Source organism: Corythoichthys intestinalis, chromosome 4, assembly GCF_030265065.1.
Source record: "Corythoichthys intestinalis isolate RoL2023-P3 chromosome 4, ASM3026506v1, whole genome shotgun sequence".
Taxonomy (NCBI): Eukaryota; Metazoa; Chordata; class Actinopteri; order Syngnathiformes; family Syngnathidae; genus Corythoichthys; species Corythoichthys intestinalis.
In genome coordinates, this window is record NC_080398.1 from 23,986,863 (window position 1) to 24,004,708 (window position 17,846).

Sequence of the window (17,846 nt, forward strand, 5' to 3'; positions counted from 1 at the left end):
GTTTGGGGAAGGTATGGGGGATCAAAAATAAATGGGGAAAAAAATAATAATAAACCTCTCACCAGAATGTGTTGTTTAGTGCCGTGCTTGGAATAAAATCAATAAAATAAGTGCATGAGAGACCCATCAAAAAGACCTGAAGGTGTGGAAAATAAGGCGTAAAGGGGTTACGTTGAGAGGTGGCGTGTTCAGAGATGATATACAGTAGAATGGAGTCGGGGGAGGAGGAGGAGGAACAAGTGCAAAAAGGAGGAGTAAGAGATTTGGGATTAAGCACTGAGTGTGGGCTAAAAAAGAGGAGGATTAGCGCCACTGCGCGACAAAGTGAGTGGTGGTTTTGCAGGAGAAGGGGAGCGCGCAAGACTGAAAGCTCAAAAAGTGAACAAAACATGCGCTTTTGTCCGTTTTTGGGTGACACAGCTGGAAGACAAGACAGGGCGCAAGCATCCCATTGCTCTCTGCTGACACCCGCAGGTGAGCAACCGGTCACTGCAAGCGGGACACGGTCCATCCATCCCGGGCCTCCCTACAGCCTAGGGGGGCTCGATGGCTAAAATGGTCCCGCAATTGTCTTGTTCCAAGCGCAAGAACAGCAACAGGAATTAAGAGTTGACACGCTTCCGGGCTCTGAGAGGAAAATAACACTCTGTTGAAGAAAAAAAAAATGTATTGGAGAGAAGCAGGTAGACTTGATCAATAACGTGGAGGGGCGCCATGTTGCTGAGTCACGCTCATAAGTGATAACAGGCAACTAGTATTTGAAGCGCCTCTCAAGAAAGAATCAATAAGCGGGAGCAAATGTTTCACTGGGATCATTATTTGTCAGATTGAATGGTATATTTCATATTAGGGGTGTGGCAAAATATCGAAATGGTAATATATCGTGACAAGGGCTGTCAAACGATTAAAATTTTTAATCGAGTTAATCAAAGCTTAAAAATTAATTAATCGTAATTAATCGCAATTCAAACCATCTCTAAAATATGTCATATTTTTCTGTAAATTATTGTTGGAATGGAAAGACAAGACAGATATATACATTCAACATACTGTACATAAGTACTGTACTTGTTTATTATAACAATAAATCCACAAGATGGCATTAACATTAACATTCTTTCTGTGAAAGGGATCCACGGATAGAAAGACTTGTAATTCTTAAAAGATAAATGTGAGTACAAGTTATAGTAATTTTATATTAAAACCCCTCTGTAAGTTTTCGTTTTAATAAAATGTGTAAAATTTTCAATCAAAAAATAAACTAATAGCTCGCCAGTGTTGACTTCACAACGTAAGAGACCTCTGATAGTTTGTATATTGTGACAAAATATTGCCATCTAGTGTATTTGTTGAGCTAAACAAAATGTTTGAATAGAGTTTGACCAAAGTCTGAGTATTATTTTGCATAGCTATTTTGATTGGGAAGGTTAGTTCTCTTTGCATTGAGCGCTTTTCTTTTTGTGAAGATTTTTTTTTTTTTTTTTTTGAGAGATAGGATTATTATTTTTGTTGTGCTTTCAGTAAATGATACTGTAGCGACTTAACTGTTCTGCCCAAATGCATGATGGGAAGTTTGGCAACCATGACTGTCAGTGGTGGCTGCAAATGGTATATCTTCTCTGCGTTGTGTTCAGGGTGTTAAGAAAAAGATTATCTCCTGTCGTTCTTCCCCACGTCACTCGCCACAATAGATATAATTGTTGTGGAAGAGATGCCAAAGCTAATGCCAGTAAATAGCACGGCCCCAATGAATGCCTGTGTCCACTTCACTCGCTTGTCTCTGCCTCTTAACGCTCAATATACATAAAACTGCGCTTGTAGTCTGTTTGCGGCAATGCGTGAGTGGGTCGTTCCGCGCATGCGTTAAATATTTTAACGTGATTAATTAAAAAATTAAAGATGAATTACCGCCCGTTAACGCGATAAATTTGACAGCCCTAATTGTGATACTTTATATCACAAAAGGTTATCGATATGCTCCTGCCAAGAATCGACATATCGTTTTCAAAAGGCGACAATGTCTAAAAAAAATAAAATAAAAAGGAACCAACAAGTTGCTACCAAAATCTTCCAGCATAATAGTGTCTCAGTTATGGATATATTTTTCTATCAAACACAGCAGTTATTTTTGGCTTAAAATACAGCAGTTTATTTTAAAGAGGGGTGCAAGAGCAGAAATGGCTTTTTCAGCCTTGTCTGTGTTTTCCATTTTGTTTGTAAGGGAATTAAAACTGAACCAACTTGCCAAAATTTGTACTGCACATATCAGTTAGTGTATATACAAAATATGTGTGAGTATATGAAATAGGAGTGGGAACCTCTTGGTACCTCACGATACAATATGATTTGCGATACAAAGCTCACAATAACGATGATCTGACGATATGGCGATACAATGATTATCAATACATTTGTAGAATATCCTAGAATGATTTTCTGACCAACAACTTATAAACAGAAAAACAAGCTTCTGCTGTGAATTGAAATGAGTTTATCTCTAGTAGACGTCCAATCCATTTGAACTGGGAGGGTGGCGTTCATTCGCTGCCATCCCTCCCACTTCAAACGGATTGAACGTCTATGGCCATCAGTGGCAGCCAATGCCAGGCAATGAGGTAATTTTGGGCCATTTAAGGTCATTTACCTGTTGATCTTCAGTTACTTCCTGTTGATTTTGGGGTATTTTATGGGTCACTTCCTGTTGATTTTTAGTTACAGAACAGGAAGTGACCTGGGAATCACCCAAAGGAATAGGAAGTGACTCAAACTCAACAGGAAATTACCTATAAATGCCCTGAAATGAACCGCAAGTGACCTGCAAATGCCCTGAAAACCCCCAGTCTAAAAGGATTGGGCATCGTGCACCGTCAATGCAGCCTTAGAGTTAACTAAGACACTATTATGGTGGAAGATTTTGGTAGAAACTTGTTGGTTCCGTTTTATTTTATTTTTTTAGACAATGACACCTTTTTAAAACGATACCTCCATTCTTGGCAGCCATATCGATAACCTTTTGGGGATATAAAGTATTACGATATATCAATATTTCGATATTTTGTCACATCCCTACTGCCAAGGCTCCACATTTACTTTTGCATAGGTTGCCCTGGTTGCATTTTTTTCTTAAGGTTCACCAACCAAAATGTAGGCTCACCCATATTTTTCATTGCATCACCTTTAACACCATACTTTTAATCACTCTCCTTAACATTCATATAATTCATATGAGTGAGTCCGCTAATGCTTTGACGCTCACGCTGCTGAGTTGGCACAGCGCACTTATAGACTGGGCTGGACGTTTAACGATGATTAACACATTTGTGCCACCAGACCAAACCAGAGCAAAGCCACAAACCTGTCAATCATCATTAACTTTAAGTACAAAATGCCAGCTGCAGTGGTTTAATCCAAGTTTGCTGCATATAAAAGGGATCCAGCATGTGCACACGTGCTGCTTTTATGAAGTAAAACAGAAGCTTACACATTAAAAACAAAAAACAATTGCACGTCCTGCGATGTGACTATTGCGGATGCACACATTCCGATGGCGATGTACAAACGATGTATTGTGCAGGCGTAATTGATGGAGATTTTTTTTGTGGGTTTGGAGTGAGAGTCGATGGGGATTTTTTTGTGGGTCCAATAGTTTAATGTCAATGGGAGCCAATGGAGATTTAGTTTGTAGAAGGTTTTGGGGGTCGAAGAACACTGACCAATGAAAATTAGTCAAACCGTTTTTGTGGGTCCTATAGTTAAATGTGAATGAGAACCACCAATTGTGCAAGTTCTCCTACTAGAAAGGATTACAGAGGCCTGTAATTGCCAACATGGGTAAACCTCAACCATGAGACACAGAATGCGGAAAAAAAAACAGAAAATCGTATTGTTTGATTTTTAAAGAATTTATTTCCAAAATTACAATGGAAAATAAGTATTTGGTCACCTACAAACAAGCAAGATTTCTGGCTGTCAGAGAGGTCTAACTTCTTCTTACGAGGTCTAACGAGGCTCCACTCGTTACCTGTATTAATGGCACCTATTTTAACTCATTATCGGGTATAAAAGACACCTGTCCACAATCTCAGTCAGTCACACTCCAAACTCCACTATGGCCAAGACCAAAGAGCTGTCGAAGGACACCAGAGACAAAATTGTAGACCTGCACCAGGCTGGGAAGACTGAATCCGCAATAGGTAAAATGCTTGGTGTAAAGAAATCAACTGTGGGAGCAATTATTTGAAAATGGATGACATACAAGACCACTGATAATCTCCCTCGATCTGGGGCTTCATGCAAGACCTCACCCCATGGCATCAAAATGATAACAAGAACGGTGAGCAAAAATCCCAGAACCACACGGGGGGACCTAGTGAATGACCTACAGAGAGCTGGGACCACAGTAACAAAGGCTACTCGGGGACTCAAATCCTGCACTGCCAGACGTGTCCCCCTGCTGAAGAAAGTACACATCCAAGCCTGTCTGCGGTTCGCCAAAGAGGATTTGGATGATCCAGAAGAGGACTGGGAGAATGTGTTATGGTCAGATGAAACCAAAATAGAACTTTTTGGTGGAAACACAGGTTCTCGTGTTTGGAGGAGAAAGGATACTGAATTGCATCTGAAGAACACCATACCCACTGTGAAGCATGGGGGTGGAAACATCATGCTTTGGGGCTGTTTTTCTGCAAAGGGACCAGGACGACTGATCTGTGTAAAGGAAAGAATGAATGGGGCCATGTATCGAGAGATTTTGAGTGAAAATCTCCTTCCATCAGCAAGGGCATTGAAGATGAGACCTGGCTGGGTCTTTCAGCATGACAATGATCCCAAACACACAGCCAGGGCAACAAAGGAGTGGCTTCGTAAGAAGCATTTCAAGGTCCTGGAGTGGCCTAGCCAGTCTCCAGATCTCAAACCCATAGAAAATCTGTGAAGGGAGTTGAAAGTCCGTCTTGCCCAACGACAGCCCCAAAACGTCAATGCTCTAGAGATCTGCATGGAGGAATGAGCCAGATTACCAGCAACAGTGTGTGAAAAGCTTGTGAAGAGTTACAGAAAACGTTTGGCCTCCGTTATTGCCAACAAAGGGTACATAACAAAGTACTGAGATGAACTTTTGGTATTGACCAAATACTTATTTTCCACCATGATTTGCAAATAAATTCTTTAAAAATCAAACAATGTGATTTTCTGTTTTTTTTCCCACATTTTGTCTCTCATGCTTGAGATTTACCCATGTTGACAATTACAGGCCTCTCTAATATTTTCAAGGGGGATAACTTGCACAATTAGGGGTTGAACAAATACTTATTTACCCCACTGTAGTTGAATATCAATGGGAGTTAATGGAGATTTGCTCATATAGGGAGTTTTTTTTTTTTTTGTGTGGGTAAATTGTTGACCACGGAGTCAAATAACTCTAAAGGGTTCAATGTGTGCTTTTGAGGTGGAATTTTCCCCAAAATTATTTCAAATTTTCTGTGAGTCCCACTTTGTAGCAGAATATGGAGGTTTATTTTTGTTGATCTGTGTTGAAAGTCAATAGGAGTGAATGGAGAATTTTTTTATTCTGAATTTTCAGAATTAGTTTTTGGGTCAATACATTTTTTTGGAACATTTTGTATGTGGAACGGTTTTGAATCTTGTGCAAAATGTGACGATGTTTTTGCAACAAGAAAAAAAGGACCAGTAACACAATTTATGCTACATTGACCAAAGCCTTGTATTAGGGTAAATGATTTGTATGTGTGTTTTTAGTGTGTTGTTGCCTCACATTCACAAATATACACACGAGAATTACAAAGTGAGCAGGTTGTGTGAAAGGTTGCACGTATGTGCGCGTGTGTGTGTGCAGGCAAGATAGCACATGTTTGCTAATCTGGAAGGTGGGGGTGTAGGATGGGGTCAGGTGTTAAATCAGTGATATGAAGAAGAAGAGGGGGATTTTGGCGGTTGTAGAAGAGGATGGTTAAAAAAAAAATCAAATGTTGTTTAGGGAAGAGAAACGGGGTTCAGAATTTGGACTAGTGAAATTTCGTGATAAACAAACAGTGTCAGTCATGTTTAGTTGTGTGAACACTAAATCCTGATTCGCACAGATTGAGTATTAGCATTATGTCGTTAATCTGTCAGAATATCAGAGTAAAAATTCCACTACAAATTATAGTTGTATGTCACCAAACACAGATGTCCGATGATATAATAATGTGCATGCTTTTTCTGTTTTTATTTTCTTACCCTGTTCTTTTCTCTTTCAATCTATTTTGCTCTAAATCCGATCCTGAGTGATGAAGGCTGCGGTGGTAATTTTGATAAGACAAAATATAATACGGTCTCACATTGAGACGCTGCGCCACACTCCTGTGCACCTCCAGGTAGAACTATGTGGACCCCCAACCCCCTCAAAAAAATACACCGAAAAAGCTCTTTTTTATGGGTGTAATGTCAGTAAAATATAGACAAATTTACAGATGTTTCTTATCCAAGTCTATAATTACAAATAACAGATGTTGGCCGGTAATTTGCAAATTACCAAAGATCCACATGTCCAAATCAGTTTTGAGTCATCAATATCGTTGGTGGGAATGCAAGTGTGAATGGTTGCCTATTGGTGCTGTAACGTCAAATCTAAATGAATCACACACCCATCACTGTCAATGGCACTGAAACGTGATCATTCACCCTGTGCACCCTCCTTTATGATAATTACGCTTGACCATTTCACAGAACAGATTAGGGGGTGGGAAGTCATAATCACGATAATGTTTTAGATTGAGGGTAAATGCTTAAATTTGGCTCTCTAGAATTTAATTGTTCAACTAACATTTGTGAAAATAATAAGTAAGGAATAATTGTTTAACACAATATCATGTTTGGGAGAAATCCGATAATCGGGCTTCTTCTGGGAAAACACGCTAAAACGTTAACTTGAAGCTCCACCGCTAAAATCTAGTCTTACTTTCCAATTTAACCTCGCAAGGTCCTCTTTTCTCCTCTGCCCTCCCCCTTCCATGACGGCTTTCGGACCCCAAAAGGTCCTCCTGTCTATGGGGTCATCAGTCTGGGATGAAGCCTGACCTCTGACCCCCCCAGGCCTGGATGTATTCCGAGCACAAAGGCAGCAGACACTCTCCCGTAATGGCCGTTTTTGATCAATTTATCACTTTGCCGGTGCTGCTGCAGCCGCCATTTTGACTCGCTGTCCAATCAGCCATGTTTGCCCAGCATTGATCCGACTGCCATTTATCAGCTAATCAATTCGGCCATGATCGGGAATTGACTCTTGACTCTATTCATTCGCAACTATGTCACACTGGAGACACTCACACGGTATTTTGGAAATGTAAAATGCATCCTTTTGTGTCATGTCCAAGTAAGCGCTACCACTCTCTGTTCAAATGAATTGGACGTCTATTGCCGTCAATGGCAGCCTGTTTGATTGCATTAAGTACCAAGGCTTTAGGATTCAGAATGCGTTTAGTGTGGGTTGCTTTTATTACTGTAAATGAATTTTTATTCACATAACAGAAAGCTAATGTAATAAAAATATTAGTCTATTCACTAGACTAGATTACTACTACTACACTCTAGTAGTAGTAATTGTAGTACACACACACAAAAAAATAACTGGTGGATTTACTTGATAAAATCATAGTGACAATTTGCACTTATTTTTATTAAGTAAATTTTACTGCTTGTAATAATAAGTCCAGTTCATAACTTACAACAAAATTTACTTATTAAAAGTGCAAATTGTCACAATGATTTTATCAAGTAAATCCACCAGTTATTTTTTTCAGTGTACAAAACATTAAACACGTTTCTTTTTAAGATCAATAACACAACTAGGTTGATTAAAAATCACATTGGCATGATGATTCCATGCAGTTTAAAAAAAAAAAATGTAAAAGCTAATTCAAATGTTTCTCCAAATCTCACCAACTGTCATTATTACTTGCACACATAGCCATATCCTTTGTAAAAACAAAATACTCTTCAACAACCATTGTAGTCATGCCTGTCTTTTTCATATTTATATTGTGTGTCAAATTGTTGAAAACAAACACTCATGTGAAGTAAAATATTGTTCAAAATATTCCAAGAAAACTGGGATCCTATGGTAAAAAAAATTGATGTGATTGAGAAAAACTGAGATCAGTTTTGGATTCCTCACTCCAAAAACTTGAAAGCTGTCAAAGCTAAAATTGTGTTCTGCAATTTAATTACGTTAGTGTGGTTTGTTTTTATAAGTCTTTATAAATTGTAGGCATTCATTTGAAAACATTTTTTAAAAAAGCACTGATTAATATGCACATAAGCTTTACTAAATTGAACAAACACGCACCAGTTTATTAGGTACACCTACCACAATCTAAAAGTATCCAGAACAAAAATGCATTAATAAAATATGTTTATGTAATTATTGGCAGACTTTGCATAAACTATATTTTGACTTTCACACTATTCTAAGATAAAACACATTTAAAAGCTAATATTGGGAACAATGCATTTGGTCTTTTACTAAATCATACAATTAAAATGATCTGAGTGCTTGTGTGTGTTGACAATGGCCCAAATCGAGCAGGTATACCTAATATAGTGACTGCTGTGTTCTTGCCAAAGGCCACTAATATATTCTGGCGGTCACTGCTGTCTCACACCTCTTCTCTCTCGCACTCACACACACCCTAACCCAACGTGCAATTGCAATCTCTCCGCATTAATTGAGAAACTGACCAGGCGACCTTTGAACCCTGCAGGTCATTACCGCATTGTGCAGCGGGCCAGAGAGTGTGGGGTATGCGTGGGGGTGAGGGGCATTTGCCAGGTGGGGGTCGTCGTCCAAGGAAAATTGATTAATTTTGTTGTATTTTTCAAAAATAAATAAAGTGTGTGAAGACTTACTCAAAATGAGTATTATTATTATTATTGCGACATGCAAAAGTGTGTGTGCAGGGGCGTATGCACGTGTGTGATAGGTGTCAAAAAATATTCAGCATTTTTTGCGTGTTTTTTTTTCTCATTCAAACTAAAATCGAGGTAAATTCCACTTATTGTCTTTTGTAACGTGGTGCTAATATTAGATGATCTCACTGTGAGTTTCAAATACTGTAAAAACCTAAATAAATTAAAAAAAAAAAAACACACACACACACACACTCATGTAAAACTGCACTTCATGGATGTTTTTCCCAAATGCTTTTCCATTTTGTCCTCGTGAAAAAGAAGATTCAAGTATTGAACGTATCCATACTTAATATATGCGAATATTGTTCAAGTACTATAATCCTTATTAACTGCATTATGTACACATTTGCAATCATTTTAGGTATCGCACAGGTACCCCCAAATTTAAATTATTTGCATATACAAGTTAAACAGCATTAAAATGCAATGTGCATTATAATACATTGGCAATTAAATATATTCTAAATGTTAGAACAAATTTGCACTATATGTTGAATAAAACGTAATTTAATCAAAGTAAATGTTTATGCGGGAAAGAGTTTGCATATATCACATATACATATGTAAGATTGAACCATTAAATGAAACGTAAAAATCAACATTTTTATCACTATTGATGTGCTTCAAAACATGAGCAACAGCGTGCATTTGAGTTTATTTTATTTTGCATTTGAATAAATGCTGCAAATTCATGAAAGAATGTAGAACAGTGTTAATTAAGCACTTCGGGGGGAAAAAGTTATTTCATCATAAGCAAATATTGTCTATTATAAATTTACTCACCGTTTTAATGGCGAATTATTTAAAAGGATTAATAGACGTCTGAATTTTGTTGCTGTTGAATATTCTACGAATTGAATTTAAACGAATCACTTTCATTTTGTGTAAATGTAATATAAAATTAATAATGATTGAATTTTATCGTTCTGATGCACTCCAAAAAGAAAAATCCTAATCATGCATCTATTATAAAATCAGCGAGCATTTCTTTAGGTACACACCAGAAAACTCGCATTCAAAATAATCCAAAAGAAAAGCATGAACACACATATGAACACCCGATTTCGTGGTATTAAACCAAAAGTATATACATATAATCAAGTAATGCATCGGAGAGAGAGCTTCTCATAATTGGTGTATTTCACGTTGCTCAAACCAGTGTAGAAATTACCAAAAAGTACAGCAAAACCACAACGGCTATTTCAATAAAATCATTTTAATGCTCATGAACTTGTCTAATGAAGTGTTCAACGACTGGAATCTTGCTTTCTCCTTTTTCTTTGTACTTAATTGACGAAATATTATCTTCCTATAATTAACCTTATTAAAAACACGCACTCAAGCACAGTTACTCACACTGAGCCTTATTCAAAGTTGATCAAAGATGCAAATGAGAGGACTCAAAACACACAGAAAAGCATATTCGTCACTCAAGACCATGCACTTAAATGTGCCTTATTAATTTTATGAATGGAAAATTATCGATGCAGCTGTTGCATCGGATAGTTTAATTTCCACTTCTCTTAGTGCTGTTATTCCATATGTCATCATTAAAAACTTCACAAAACATACATTTGATACAGTAAGGTTGAGCAAAAATAAATGATACTTCGCTGAGGGTCTCACTCACACTTTCAGTGTGACCCCGATGCAATGTCACTGAAGATATCCCACACTAAAACACCCCAAATATGCTTAACATGATGTTGTACAATCATACACGCAGCCATTGCAACGCGCGAGCACAGGGAGAACACCGGGAGCGAGCGCGCAGCGTGGCCGGCCACCGAGCCACCATTCCCGGGCTCGTCTCTCTCTGCGCACCGGTGGCTCGGCGGTTCCCAACCACGCGGCCCGCTCTCCTCCTCGCCTCTGCCGGGGAGAGAGAGCCTCACTCCCGGCCTCTTTATATAGAAAGCCCCGTCGGTTGTGCCTCCTCCTTTTAATTGATTTTCCCATAATTAACTCAGTGTGTCCATCGATTTCCGCTCCAACGTGGACGCTGTGTTATTGTGGACGCCACCGCTATACTCCTCCAACTATGAGGCAATATCGACCACTCATACACTCATCACGCGAGAAGAGGATGCGTAGCGTGCAAAAGCACGCACCTGCACTATCACGTGGCAGGTAATGAGGGGGCGTTACAGGTGCACGCGTGACTCTGGCCCACGCATATTCCAACTATGCCAACACACAAACAACGTGAAAGCACTTCCACATATGCCGATGGGAGGAGGACCAACAGAAAAGGGAGACACCTCCCACCCTCAAGTACCATTTTTTTTTTTTTTGCACTTTCAAAAACACCCACAATAAAAGAACATTACCAGTGCTTCCATCGGCGAAGGTCTCCATCCACGCCACGCGAGCCAGCTTGTCTGGACAACAGTGGGGATGGAGAGGATGATGGGGTACATGGGGAGGCAGCGGAGGTGGAGGGGGGGTCTTGATGCGGCTGGGATAGGGGACTCAGCAATAAAGTGAGGGGGTGCCGGAGAAGGCGGGGGGCAAGTGGTAACTCCCCATCCTTTTATACCCCCCTTCCCTCCTCTACGTCCATTCTTTCACCATCCCTCAACGTGGGGCTTGCTCAGCGGTTGCTATGGTGACCTAGTGGCAGTGGTACTGAGGAGGAGAAAGATGCGTGAGATGGGAAGAAAGCGGGAGTAGTATAAACAAGAAAAGTTCTAAAAATTATTGGAAATGATACTAGCAGTGTTGTTTTTGGCAGCCATTGTAATTTTCGTCTGTCTTTTGGACAAAAATACTTAAGTCATATTTTCGTCATTTTAAAATGTGTTCGTCTTCATTTAGTTTTAGTCAACAAAAACTCAAATTTTGTCTAGTTTTAGTCGACAATTCTCAAAATATTTTCGTCTAGAAACTTCAAAAGTTTTAGTCCATTAATGAATAAATAACTAACTAACTAAATAAAAGGTACCCAACAATTTCGAATGAACATGACAGACGAGCACATAACTGTAGAGCAGGGTTCTGGAACCTTTTTGGCTGAGAAAGCCATGAACACCACATATTTTTAAATATTGCGCAAGAGCCATACAATGTGTTCAAAACTAAAAATACAAGTAATGTGTGCATTTTATGTAATTTCAACTCTTTTAAAGTACAATAAATCTCTGAATTCTTTTTTAATAACATTGTTATGCTGTTGCTAATCAATGATTAGTATTTCTTAGCATTAATGCAACTTCTAGTACTGCATTGTTTTGCTGATGGCTTTGGAGTCTGGTTGATATTTGGTGGGGTTAAGCTTCGATCAGGCGTTGAGAAACTTATGCACGGAGCAACATCAGTGCACATCGAAACAAGTTTATCCATCGGTAAATTTTTTTCTTTTGCGAACTCGGTGAAGGACTTGAATAAATCCTCCCATCTTGTTGTCCCTTTCATAGGCAAAACCTTGCAATCACGCTGAACTGGAATAAATAGCTTACGTCTGTTGACTCATCCAAAGAGATAAAAAACGGTGCTGCATTTACGTCTTTACAGTGGGGCAAATAAGTATTTAGTCAACCACTAATTGTGCAAGTTCTCCCACTTGAAAATATTAGAGAGGCCTGTAATTGTCAACATGGGTAAACCTCAACCATGACAGACAGAATGTGTGTGTGGGGGGGGGGGGGGGGGGGGGGGGGGAATCACACTGTTTGATTTTTAAAGAATTTATTTGCAAATCATGGTGGAAAATAAGTATTTGGTCAATACCAAAAGTTCATCTCAATACTTTATGTACCCTTTGTTGACAATAACGGAGGCCAAACATTTTATGTAACTCTTCACAAGCTTTTCATACACTGTTGCTGGTATTTTGGCCCATTCCTCAATGCAGATCTCCTCTAGAGCAGTGATGTTTTGGGGCCGTCGTGGGGCAACACGGACATTCAACTCCCTCCACAGATTTTCTATGGGGTTGAGATCTGGAGACTTTGAAATGCTTCTTACGAAGCCACTCCTTTGTTACCCTGGCTGCGTGTTTGGGATCATTGTCATGCTGAAAGACCCAGCCACGTCTCATCTTCAATGCCCTTGCTGATAGAAGGAGATTTTCACTCAAAATCTCTCGATACATGGCCCCATTCATTCTTTCCTTTACACAGATCAGTCGTCCCGGTCCCTTTGCAGAAAACCAGCCCCAAAGCATGATGCTTGACAGTGGGTACAGTGTTCTTCGGGTGCAATTCAGTATTCTTTCTCCTCCAAACACGAGAACCTGCGTTTCTACCAAAAAAGTTCTATTTTGGTTTCATCTGAGCATAAGACATTCTCCCAGTCCTCTTCTGGATCATCCAAATGCTCTCTAGCGAACCGCAGACGGGCCTGGACGTGTACTGGCTTCAGCAGGGGGACACGTCTGGCAGTGCAGGATTTGAGTCCCTGGCGGCGCATTGTGTTACTGATAGTAGCCTTTGTTACTGTGGTCCCAGCTTTCTGTAGGTCATTCACTAGGTCCCCCCGTGTGGTTCTGGGATTTTTGCTCACCGTTCTTGTTATTATTTTGACGCCAAGGGGTGAGATCTTGCATGGAGCCCCAGATAGAGGGAGATTATCAGTGGTCTTGTATGTCTTCCATTTTCTAACAATTGCTCCCACAGTTGATTTCTTTACACCAAGCGTTTTACCTATTGCAGATTCAGTCTTCCCAGCCTGTTGCAGGTCTACAATTTTGTCTCTGGTGTCCCTCGACAGCTCTTTGGTCTTGGCCATAGTGGAGATTGGAGTGTGACTGCCAAAGGTGTGGACAGGTGTCTTTTATACCGATAATGAGTTAAGTCACTTGCCCTAAATTATTCTTGAATGACGTAATGTTCATTCTAAAAAGGTGGAAACCTTTATTTATTTATTTTTGGAGTAAATCCTTGGAATTTTAAAGACGAAAACTAGATGAAGACGAAATTATTTTGGAAATGACTAATACATGACTAAGACTAATAAGTATTATCGTCCAAAAGACTAGGACGAAAATTAAAAGGGCTGCCAAAAACAACACTGCACTGAACAAAGATGGCAGTGACACTTGGCCCCTGAGGGTAACATGTGGCCCATTCTTGGCCCGTGTTTTTAGAAAAACCCTAGAACTGCCACTGATTATAAGCATCTTAAGTGATGCCTTTTACACTATAAAATTGTCATCAGTTACTTAGTTGATGTGATGTCAGACCACATGACCACAAACCCTTTTTCCGATGAAATGTAGGTGTTTTGTTGATGAGGTATTATTTAAGATTACACCAAAACGGACTGATGATACCTAAGCAAAATACATCAGGAGTTTGTGAAAAATGGACCATCTGGGTTGGAGGATTTCTTTAACATAGTGCTTCCATCATCTGAGATCTCTCTCACACATATCTTCAAAAAGTGTTGAATGATTTACTTTCCAACACACCAACACAAAGTTTTGTGAATTTTTGCACAAGGAGAAGCACCCTTCGGGATGAAGAATAATTAAGTCAATATAGATTGCGGTGCTGCGCACTGTTACAAGACCTGACATGTGTACAACATGACATTTTTCAATGGAGCCACGTCAATAAGCAGCAGCATGGGACCCCATCAGCGAGACGCGCCATACCCTGCAGGTTATACAAACAATAACGCAGGTCCCAGCGGGTCCTATAGTGTCTATCAGCTTTAGATGACACGTTTCAATAGCGCTCTGATTTGGGCGCCCGAGACGCCGCAAGATGGCTGGCGTCTCCATCCAATCAAGGAGGTGAGAGGAACACCTGCGGACGGTGGAATAAAGCAGAAAGATGACCACCACTCGGCCACACGACATTAGCTTTTTGTAGTGCTGCACAATTTGCACACACCAAAACACCTCTGGTGGTGTTTTAGGGCAATAAAGCCAAGTGTGTGTATGTAATAGAAATGTTTCACATAATGCACTCAAGGTTATACCCCATGTGATTTGACAATAGCACCATAGCAACAGCGTCTCTGAACCACTTTGGAACCCTTGACCTGAATGGAGGAGGGCTGGGTGTCACACTCACCGACTGACCGTATAGCAGAGGGAGGAGAGGTCAGGGCCATCAAGACATTTTCTATTGGCCTAAACCATCAGAAGCACTGACCTACATTTACTGTACTACTTAAATTCTTTCTTGTACAGTGTCAAAATGAGATATGATGCCCTCTGAAGGGAATATCTTTAGTTTATCAATTTCTGGGGTGCGGGTAGGGAGTATTTATTAACCTTCCCACCAAGGGCGTAGGTTTGCATAGGGACGGTAGGGACATAACACTACCAACTTTTTAGGATGCTCAAATTGTCCCCACCAACTATTAATCAATGTAATTTGCATTTTATAACGACTCCAGCTATATACAGTGGGGCAAATAAGTATTTAGTCAACCACTATTTGTGCAAGTTCTCCCACTTGAAAATATTCGAGACGTCTGTAATTGTCAACATGGGTAAACCTCAACCATGAGAGACGGAATGTGGAAAAAAAAAACAGAAAATCACATTGTTTGATTTTTAAAGAATTCATTTGCAAATCTTGGTGAAAAATAAGTATTTGGTCAATACCAAAAGTTAATCTCAATACTTTGTTATGTACCCTTTGTTGGCAATAACGGAGACCAAACATTTTCTCCAACTCTTCACAAGCTTTTCACACACTGTTGCTGGTATTTTGGCCCATTCCTCCATGCAGATCTCCTCTAGAGCAGTGATGTTTTGGGGCTGTCGTTGGGCAACACGGACTTTCAACTCCCTCCACAGATTTTCTATGGGGTTGAGATTTCGAGACTGGCTAGGCCACTCCAGGACCTTGAAATGCTTCTTACAAAGCCACTCCTTTGTTGCCCTGGCTGTGTGTTTGGGATCATTGTCATGCTGAAAGACCCAGCCACATCTCATCTTCAATGCCCTTGCTGATGGAAGGAGATTTTCACGCAAAATCTCGATACACGGCCCCATTTATTCTTTCCTTTACACAGATCAGTCGTCCTGGTCCCTTTGCAAAAAAACAGCCCCAAAGAATGATGTTTCCACCTGCATGCTTCACAGTGGGTATGATGCAACTCAGTATTCTTTTTCCTCCAAACACGAGAACCTGCGTTTCTACAAAAAAATTCGATTTTTCTTTCATCTGACCATAACACATTCTCCCAGTCCTCTTCTTGATCATCCAAATGCTCTCTAGCGAACCGCAGACAGGCCTGGACGTGTACTTTCTTCAGCAGGGGGACACATCTGGCAGTGCAGGATTTGAGTCCCTGGCGGCGCATTGTGTTACTGATAGTAGCCTTTGTTACTGTGGTCCCAACTCTCTGTAGGTCATTCACTAGGTCCCCCCGTGTGGTTTTGGGATTTTTGCTCATCGTTCTTGTTATCATTTTGACGCCACCGGGTGAGGAGGGAGCTGAAAATCCGTGTTGCCCAACGACAGCCCCAAAATATCACTGCTCTAGAGGAGATCTGCATGGAGGAATGGGCCAAAATACCAGCAAAAGTGTGTGAAAAGCTTGTGAAGAGTTACAGAAAATGTTTGGCCTCAAAGGGTACATAACAAAGTATTGAGATGAACTTTTGGTATAGACCAAATACTTATTTTCCACCATGATTTGCAAATAAATTCTTTAAAAATCAAACAATATGATTTTCTGTTTTTTTTTTTCCACATTCTGTCTCTCATGGTTGGGGTTAACTCATGTTGACAATTACAGGCCTCTCTAATATTTTCAAGTGGGAGAACTTGCACAATTAGTGGTTGACTAAATACTTATTTGACCCACTGTAGGTCATTTAGATTATCTTCCCATGTGTTAAAAGGATAGAATTGACCCTACCATTAGTAAGTAAATTATTTTCATTATCCTATGACTTGTATTTACCCCTTCTGACTAGCTGAATGTGCCAGTCCATTTTTTCCCCCTCAAACGCACGTTTGATTGGCTGATGATACGTGTCGAAAACATGCCGCCTCCTAAGCCCCCTTCGAATAGGAGGAATATTAGACTTTTTTTTTTGCAAGTAATATAAAAATACGTCAATGTTGTGGAAGTGGGGAACATACCACAGTTTTTGCTACTGAAAATCCGACCTGCATCAGACTTAGCATAACATTAAACTGTGTGAACTTGCAAACCTGCAAAGCTCAAGTAGGAAGCTGATTAGAGAGAAGTGTCCTCCTGCATGTGTTTCCTACTTTTAACATTAACTGTGAGAAATGTAGTTTACCGAGGTGTACCCCTTTCTTCCCAATTGTCATTTTTATCTAATTGTGGTCTTAAAGCAGCCCATAGGAGCTTTCATTTTGTGTCGAGTTTGGGTTTGCCTGTGGACAAAAGCAGTAGTGTTTTACCTATGGTAGGCTCCATTTTTGTTATAATTTCTTTATTTAGACAGACAATGTTTGGTGGTCTTAAGACAAATGTTTATTTTTTGCATTCCTGGATGGTTAAGAGGTTATTAACAAGTTTGTATTTGTGTATGTCCATAAAACTTAAGTTATGTGCAAATATTGCAATTTAAATTTTGCTAATAAAATCCAGAAATTTATTCTGGAAATTTTCAAAATGTTTTAGTAGTTTTTGAAAACAAAGTGTTTGAATCGAACAGTGTATCACTTGAACCAATACACAAGAAAGTTAGCATAAGTCAATACAGATTTATTTTGCATTAATCATTTAGCCTATCAATTAATTAGGTTCATATTTGTGAGAAATGTCACCCTGACCCCGTTCACGCAATCTGTTTGGTCTTATTAATGTCTCGTCCCCAGCAAAAAGTGTACATGCGAGTTATGCTGTTATATCCTCCTTACCAATGTTGAGACCAAACCTATGCCCTTGCTTCCCACATCCCTCAAGATTCTTCACACCTATGCTTAGTTATGCTCATA

The 17,846-nt window shown here is 39.7% G+C and overlaps 1 protein-coding gene across 1 annotated transcript in view; it reads right to left on the minus strand.

Annotated features, from left to right (window-relative positions):
- The window catches only part of pou2f2b (POU class 2 homeobox 2b), a 224,473-nt gene extending 213,072 nt beyond the window's left edge, over positions 1-11,401 (minus strand). The window contains exon 1 of the mRNA XM_057833939.1: positions 11,298-11,401. Coding sequence (XP_057689922.1) covers positions 11,298-11,325 — 28 coding nt within the window. The 5' untranslated portion in view covers positions 11,326-11,401. The remainder of the gene's footprint in view (positions 1-11,297) is intronic.
- Positions 11,402-17,846: the final 6,445 nt, after the last annotated feature.